The sequence below is a fragment of the Rhea americana genome, unplaced genomic scaffold (genome assembly GCF_003343005.1).
Source record: "Rhea americana isolate MKP2758 unplaced genomic scaffold, rheAme1 scaffold_177, whole genome shotgun sequence".
NCBI classification, from domain to species: Eukaryota; Metazoa; Chordata; class Aves; order Rheiformes; family Rheidae; genus Rhea; species Rhea americana.
The window spans coordinates 122,230-130,825 of record NW_028185894.1 but is presented as its reverse complement, the minus strand read 5'-3'; the positions used below and the strand labels follow the sequence as shown (position 1 = coordinate 130,825).

The following is an 8,596-nucleotide window of genomic DNA, read 5'->3' as shown; positions in this document are numbered from 1 at the left end:
TGCTGATGTATTTAAAGAAGCCCTTCCTGTTTCCTTGACATCCCTTGCCAGACTCAATTCTAACTGGGCCTTAGCTTTCCTCGCAACATCTCTACGTACCCTGGCTGCATTCCTATAATTCTCCCAAGTTGCCTGTCCCCTCTTCCACGTTCAGTGGAATTTCTTCTTCTGTCTGAATTTGACCAGGAAGTCCTTGCTCACCCATGCAGGTCCCCTGCCCCCTTTGCTGGACTTCTTACTTCTAGGGATGCACCGCTCTTGAGCTTCGAGGAAGTGATATTTGAATACTAGCCAGCTCTCCTGGACCCCCCTTCCTTCTAGAGCCTTAACCCATGAGATTCCACCAATTAGGTCCTTGAAGAGCCCGAAGTCCTCTCTCCTGAAGTCCAGGGTTGCAAACCTGCTTGTTGCGTTACTTTTTTTCCTGCAGGATCCTGAACTCCACCATCTTGTGGTCACTGCAGCCAAGGCTGCCCCCAACCTTCACATCTCTAACCAGTCCCTCTTTGTTGGTAAGGACAAGATCCAGCAGGACACCCTTCCTCATAGGCTCCTCCACCATTTGTGACAAGAAGTTATCATCAATGCATTGCAGGAGCGTCCTGGACTGCTTGTGCCTTGCTGTGTTGTCCTTCCAGCAGATGTCAGGGTGGTTGAAGTCCCCCATGAGAACCAGGGCTTGTGATCATGAGGCTACTTCCAGCTGTCTGTAGAAGGCCTCATCAACTTTCTCTTCCTGGTCAGGTGGCCTGTAGTAGACACCCACAACAGTGTCCCCTGTGTTGGCCTGCCCTTTGATCTTCACCCATAAGCTCTCAACTGCCTCTTCCTCCTCCACCCCTAGGCAGAGTTCGATGCATTCCAGTTGCTCTCTCACATGAAGAGCAACTCCACCACCTTGCCTTCCTGGCCTGTCTTTCCTAAAAGCACAGAGCCATCCRTGGCAGCATTCCAGTCATGTGAGCTATCCCACCATGTCTCCATGATTGCAATGAGATCATGGCCCTGCAATCACACACAGATCTCCAGCTCCYCCTGTTTGTTCCCCATGCTGTGTGCATTGGTATACATACATGTTAAAGAGGTGGTCAAGCCTGCAGGTTTCCCAGGAAGGGTGTACGGGGGTCGCCTGTAGCCATGTCCCAAATGCACATTCCCAGCTGCATGCACCCGTTGGAGGCCCCCCAGCCCAACTTGTGTTTTGCTGTCTGCCCTGTCTCTATGACACCTCCCCTCCTACCTAGTTTAAAGCCCTCTTTACTAGGCTGGCCAACCTGTTTGCAAAAGCAAATGTGCCCCGCTTGGTGACGTGAATCCCATCTCTCCCCACCAGTTGTTGATCTTCAAACCATATTCCATGGTCATGGAATCCAAAATCCTGTTGCCAACACCAGTGGCGTAGCCAGTTGTTGATTTGTGAAATCTTCCTGTTCCTCCTCCCATGCCTCCCCCTAAACGGCAGGACTGATGAGAAGACCACCTGGGCTCCCAGACCCTTGACCATCATTGGATGGCCATGTCTTTTTTTGCCTTGTAGGTACTGAATACTGATCACTGCTTTATTTTATGTTTGATATTTAACCTTTCATTTTGCCGGTGAATTGCTCTCAGTTGCCAGCTGATGTTGACTCTGCCAAATCCACGGAGTTTTCCCATGGATAGCAGGCTGGCCAGAAGTGCGTGGTTGCATTTTAATGACAGCGTGGAAAGAATATTMTCAGCACCAGTGTTTTGGACCTGGCAGCATGGATATTGTACCTGAAAATACAATTTTTTGAGCCAGTTGTTTTTTTTTTCCGTATATTAAGTACTAAGGTGTTACGACTTTGTCATTGTAATCATAGGTATCAAAAGGCAATGGCTGCAAASAAAGGGCCCATTGATGTCCTAGTTGCATTCTACTGGCACAAGCTACTGCTCTGAGGATAGAGCTTGTAGCTTCTTGTGATTCCTCCTTCCAGAGAGAGCTCTTTCTAAAAAGAAGAGTCAGTTGCGGAAGTTTCTTACTGCAGTGAATATGACTGCAATATACTGGCAAATCCAGACCAACCTGCTCACCTGCCTGTTCTGCTGCCTATCCTGAGAGAGAATTCCCAGGGGACCTGTTCACCAGGGGCTCAGCTGGGCAGGAGCAGGGCAACACAGCTTTGGCCCTGTAGATGCTGCTTACCCTGTTAGCTTTGTGAAAAGTTTGTAAAGGGGGAGGGGTCCCTCAATGAACTCAATTAGGAAAAAATGAGGCTTCAGCTTTCATTCAGCAACTTGCTCTTTCCCTATTCTGCTCATTCGTTGCCCTGTGTACCTTGGGCTGGATGTTAGGGTGTTAAGGGAGGATATAAATACGGATCCAAGGATTAAACATTGCCTGGTATTTGCTTTTTACTAAGTCTGGACTTACTTTGTTCTATATCTTCTAAACATAATTAAGTATGCCCAGATACGCTGTTTTCTCTTAATTTATTGTCCCAGCTTATAGAAGTTCACAGTTCTTGGATTATGCTTTGACTAGAGCTGTGGTGTTCAAACTTCACAGTACTTTAAGGAGGTGGTTTGTCATTCCACCACAGATTAGCTCTGTCCTTCCACGTTTTGAAAGAAGATTTTACACAGAATATTGTCTCATTCTACATCCCAACTTGAATATGAAAATGAGGCATAAAGGATGATAAGACTCATCTCTTATCTCCATCCCTGTTAGACAGTTTAAGTCAAACAGAGGAACAAATAGGAAGGAAATGAAATGCAAAAGTCATTGTTAGCAGCAAATATTGATGCCTTTGAAATTCCCCACTTTAATTTGCACCTTGTTTGATAATGCGGGTTTTCTTTTTGATTAGGTCTGACTTGAGCACTCATGCATTTTTCTTTGCAAATGTTGTGGTTTTAGGCATTTGCTCTTTCCAGTTGCAGTCCATTCAGTTGCAAAGAAGCTAGACCAAAATATTTTGATGAAAATGTGAGAGTAGCCAGGTGAAACAACCAGTTGACAAGTGCTGATTAGTTACAGCCTCCTGTCACCAGAATAGCTCTGGCTGGGTTAACTTAAATTGATATTTTGTTTGGCAAATACATAAAGTCTGATTCAACACAATCCATAAATTCAATCAAGCACAGAAAACGCATGAGCACAATAGGCACTTGAAAGTCCTCCAGCGTAATTACACTGAGTTCTACTGTATTTCACTGTCTGCAAAACATTACATGTATTATCAATCAATTAGACATTAGAGTGACAGTATTGTCATAACTGTAGGCATACTTGGCATCTCTATTTTCACTTGCCTCTTTTGACCCCGARTTTGCACTGTTCATGAATACAGCCCTACAAAGGTGTGCATTAGTAACACATATTATAGGGAGCCAGAGCAAGGTCCTCATGCCAGTCCATGAACACCTTTCAATTTAGAAACTCTTGTCATCTCATACCCATGGGATCTTGGCACTCCCACTGCATAGTTCTTATTCTCTAGAATCACTGCTGTATGCATTGTGGTATTACTGCAGCATTTGTCACAGTCTCCAAATCTGTCTTTGGTGCTTCCTTTGTGCTCCTTATCTCTAGTGGCTAGATACATTTCTCTGCTTTCCAGAAGGCATTCCAGCATTTCAGTGTGGCTGTCTCTGAGAACAATTAGGATRAACTTTTTTGACTCTTCTGTGGTTCTTATCTGTACTGTAAACACAAGCTGTGAAAGCCATATGGGATGGCAGGTTAAAAATAACTTCTACCCTCAGTAATCTCATAAGGAAAGATAAGTCTTCTGACAGGGTACCCTAGATGGATTCTCTGCAGTTCTCTGCCATCAGGATCACAAATGCCTGTGAGCTGTGCCATCTGCTTTGGGGTCAGAATCACTGTTGCTTTGTCAGTTGCTGTGTCTTAGAGAAAGAGCAGCTAGCTCTGGTGACTGTGGGTGGGAGAAGGACAACTTCCTTGCCTTGAACTTGCAGATCCAGTTGATGCTAATTAGTGTTATAGACTTACTCAATGTTTCTTTGCTTTTAGCTTGTTGGAAGAGATGCATATCTGGAGGGGGAATAGGGTTAGAGGAATGGGGTCGGGTTTCACGCTACTGGGATAACTCCTCTGACACGAAGGACAAAGTTGTTCACTCCATCCTTTTTCTCATTCTCTCTTTCTTTACAGCAGCCAGGGCACAATGATGGATAACCGTTTTGCTACAGCATTAGTAATTGCCTGTGTTCTCAGCCTAATCTCCACCATCTATATGGCAGCTTCCATCGGCACTGATTTTTGGTACGAATACCACACCTTGTCCCCAGCTGAGAATGTTAGTGAAACTGGCAAAAGCATCTGGGAAGAATTTGTCAGTGAAGAGGCAGATGAGAAGACCTATACAGATGCACTCTTCCGGTGCAATGGCACAGTTGGATTGTGGCGGAGGTGTATCACTGTACCCAAAAACTCTCACTGGTACAGCCCACCAGGTATCTCCAGAGAAATTAGCACTTTTGCTGCTTGCCAGGATGGCACATGCTAAATATCTCACAAACACGTCCATGCTACTTTGTTCTTCCTGAAGACCTATTTCTACCTTCTGTGGTTTTTGAATAAAGACAATCTAAACTTTTAAAGAAGCAAAGGGCAAAATACTCTGTGGCTGTTAGTGCCACAAAATCTGGATTTGACACATTCTACTTGATTTAAATTTAATCTGTGACTTGTTTTTATCTCCTGTCTGCTTTCCCAATGGGAGTATAGTTACTTGCTCTGCCAGTCACTGTCTTTTTAAGAGAGGTCGAGGCATCTAATAATGGAAGAAATACACTGTTTTGTCAAAGGGATATTCGTGCCTTTTAGCTAGTCATTCATTTTGCTCACATGTCAGAGCTGTCCCATTGTGGCATCACCGCAGTTTGTAGTCATTGTATCACAGTGCTGGATTTCTTTGCAAGAGCGCAGATGTAAAGTGAAATGCTCTGTATTCTTTTTTCACATTGACTGGCAGTGGGGGCTAAAAGGAAGTGTGATGAACACTTGTTTTAATCACTTCAAAATAAGTTTTGACTACATTAGTACTATGCATGTGTGTGTAAAGCCCTTTGTTTTGACCCCTCTTTTGAAAAACATTACTTTTGAACATTTTTTTCTGAAGAAAAAGCTTTATGTGAAATCATTTTTTTTTATGAAAACACGATTTTGGGAAGAAACTTAAGATAACTGCTCAATAGTGTTCTCAGTGAATGGGGGAGAATTCAATATAAAACAGCAGATATTTCTCTTTTTGTAAATGATCCTATTCTCTCTCTTTTTTAAAAAAATGTGCTTAATAAGGTGTTACATTCTATACGTGGAGATAAGCACAGCTCTATTATGGAAGTCTTGACTGCAAGGATATGTAACAACATAGACAAGTATCATATGCTGTATTTTTTTTCTCTAGTCTGTCAAGTATGGAACAGATCTCTGGATTGTCCATGTGAACTTGAAGAGACTGCATGTTTGAATGCTGTGCCTCATTGTAGTAAATGTACAATATATTTACTTTCTGATAAAGCATCCTGCAAATTTGTTTTGGGAGCTTTTCTTCTCCAAAATTTAAGTCAAAGGAGCTTTTTAACTGAAAAGGTTGAGAGCAGAGGACTTGAATAGAGAGAGGGGGAGACAATCTGATAGTAATCATTGGGGGGTTTTCTTGTTGCAGACACTGATATGACAACAAATTGCATCAGTTTTTCCCTCTCCGATCAGTTCATGGAAAAATACATAGAGCCTGGAAACCACAATAGTGGCACGGATCTGAATCGGACTTGTAAGTGTCTTTCACTTCCAGCAGGGATTAAAAAAAAACAAAAAACAAAAAAACAAACAATTGTAGTGACTAATGAGAGAAGCATCTGTATTTTTCTGTGCACTTTTTTTACAGTAGTGCTGGCAGTAGGTTAAAATATAAAAAGAAAAGTAGGTGCTGTGGGGAAGGTTTTGCCTATGACTGTAGTGGGAATTTGGGAGTTAATAGATGAAGTTCTAGTTTAGCGGAAACTTCAGTCCTTTCTGGCTAAACCAATGGAAGTGTGTGTAGGAGGGAATATACGGAAATGGGAGAAGATCATTTTCTAGCATACCTTGAACAAACCTGTGACTCTGTGTTTCTTTTATGTGCAGATCTCTGGAGGTTGCAGTTTCTCCTGCCATTTGTCAGCCTTGGCCTCATGTGCTTTGGGGCTCTGATTGGGCTCTGTGCTTGTGCCTGTCGAAGCCTTTACCCTGCCATTGCCACTGGAGTCCTCCATTTCCTTGCAGGTAGGTCCCCTACCGCCCACCACTTGCCCTCCCTCCTCAGGAAGCCCAGTGTCAGCCATGTGTGAGCTCACTGTACTTTATTGCTTCCTTCCCCAGGGCTCTGTACGCTGGGCCTAGTTGGCTGCTATGTAGCTGGGATTGAGCTGCTCCACAAGAAGCTGCCCCTGCCTGATGATGTGAGGGGTGAATTTGGCTGGTCCTTCTGCCTAGCCTGTGTTTCAGCACCTTTGCAATTTATGGCAGCTGCTCTTTTCATTTGGGCAGCTCGCACCAACAGGAAAGAATTTACTCTCTTGAAAGCATACCGTGTAGCATAAGTGCTGCTACCTAAGTGTTAGATTTTCATGTTATAACCCTTTCTCTCCCCAGCCCTTATTACTTTTGTTCTTCTTTTAGTCAGAATTTTGCCTTGTTACTGCATGCTTCTTGCCAGTTGAGACTGTGTAGCCTGCAGGCCCTGAAGACAAAGACTTCTGGGCTAAACAAGCAAACTGTGCTGGAGGTCTGCAGATTTGAATAGGTGTTTTTTTTTTTTTTTTTTTTTTTTTTTTTTTTCATTTTGAAGACAATCTGGTTTTTTTTCCTCTCTCTCTCTTTTTTTTGTTTTTGTTTTGAACTTGATTTCGTTATTGAATAGTCCCCTTTTTAGGTGTTCATGCCGCTTCCTAATTTTGTTATCCTGTTAGCCAGGAGGAAGTAGAAGAGGCACTGTGGCATGGAAGATGAACAGGAGAAGAAAAGATGTAGGCAGGCAAGAATAGGCACTGCAGTGCACAAATAGTAAGTAATCAGGCATTGTCTGCTATGTGACCCCACCTGCAGTACCTACAAAGAAGACTCGAGAGAGGTGGGTGAACATAGAAACCTCTGTGATGGAAATACTGTAGCTACATCACTGCTGTAGCTTAGCTTTGAGTCTCTTAGTCTCACTCTGCCACTTTTTGTGGCATCTGCCAGACTGAAATAAGCGGAACAGCTGGCTGTGGGAGCATCTGCACGGCACATATCCTGGACAGATTCTATGCTTGCTTTTGCCAAGGAGAAGGATCAGTTGGCCTATGTGGAGCTTTGTGCTGCTATAGCTACGCTGTTTCCAGAACCCAAGCTAGTTTGGTATCTACAACGGAAGTGAGTGTGCACTATGATCTAAACTTGTGGTGCTTTTACTTGCTGTGAAATACAGTTTTCTTCTCCCTTCTTCTGTTGGAAACAGCCCCTCACAACTTTTCATTTTTAATTTGGTTTAGTGTGTGTGAATATGTATATAAATTAACTTTTTTAAAGCTTACCTGTTTATCCTGTGTAGCATACAATAGGGTTGTTTTTTTTTTTTTTTTTTTAAGGTGCTGCTCTCTTCCCTCCTTGCCCTAGACCTATTGTTTAAATGAAATAAAAACAGAGCAAAAGCTCAAACATTTTATCAATGTTGCGTGATTTTGGGAGGAATAGAGAATGGTCTGAAATGAATTTTACTGGGAGAAAGGAAAGTCAGTGTTTATAGAAATTTCACGTGGGAAAAGAAACTGTGTCTGTACAAAATATCTTTTTCTGTCTTCAGGAAAATCTCATCAGAAACAAGATGTTTGGTCAGATTTCGTATTAAACCATTCAGCTCCTGCTAACTTAACATTTTCCCCTCATCATTGTTGGGGGTGGGAGGACAATACCCGATAATTCCTAATTAGCTCACAACCTCTACATGTGTCTCTTCTATATCACTGCAGATCTGCCCAGTCTGGGTGGCATGTCTTATTAAGAAAACAGTGTTACAAAACTAAACTGTAATTCTGAGATGGTAAATTCCTGCATTTCTTTGCTACCTTTTTAATATAAGAAATATATTTTAGAAGAAATGAATCCTGTCAAAGTGAATGACTGTGGTGGCAGGAATTCTGTGAAATGCTATTGATGAGAATGACACAGAAATAAGCATTTTATCTCATTTACTTTTTTCTTTGAATAAGTGTTTCTATCCAGGCTGCATTTGCTAGGTCAGCAAACACCCCTAGTCAGTATTTCACTGAATATTAGGAATCTCTGTTAGTACTGGTTTATCTTTATCTTTGAAAGGAATCAACCTACTTCTCCTTTTATTATCAACATTGGGATCTTTACAGAATGAAACAAGCTAGACACATCCATGATGCGAAGAAACCAAGCTCACCAAAAAAGCTGCAGTATGCCCCGTTCATTCAAGATAACCCTCTTTGCCCTGGTGTTTAGTAGATTTCTCACCTTTTTCCCTAAAAAAGGCTTGCTTCCTTCTCTAAAATACCTGAGAGAATTCTAAGTCTAAGAGAGAGGAGATATGCTTCTTTTGTGCAGTATCTG

The 8,596-nt window shown here is 42.5% G+C and overlaps 1 protein-coding gene across 3 annotated transcripts in view; it reads left to right on the top strand.

Moving 5' to 3' along the window:
- Positions 1-7,683, top strand: part of CLDND1 (claudin domain containing 1) — an 11,912-nt gene extending 4,229 nt beyond the window's left edge. For 2 of the 3 annotated variants that reach the window (XM_085301427.1, XM_085301428.1), the window contains exons 3-6: positions 4,148-4,449; positions 5,667-5,774; positions 6,128-6,265; positions 6,362-7,683. In XM_085301427.1, coding sequence (XP_085157553.1) covers positions 4,161-4,449; positions 5,667-5,774; positions 6,128-6,265; positions 6,362-6,582 — 756 coding nt within the window. In that variant the 5' untranslated portion in view covers positions 4,148-4,160 and the 3' untranslated portion in view covers positions 6,583-7,683. The remainder of the gene's footprint in view (positions 1-4,147; positions 4,450-5,666; positions 5,775-6,127; positions 6,266-6,361) is intronic. The other variant, XM_085301429.1, reaches the window with a different exon arrangement.
- Positions 7,684-8,596: the final 913 nt, after the last annotated feature.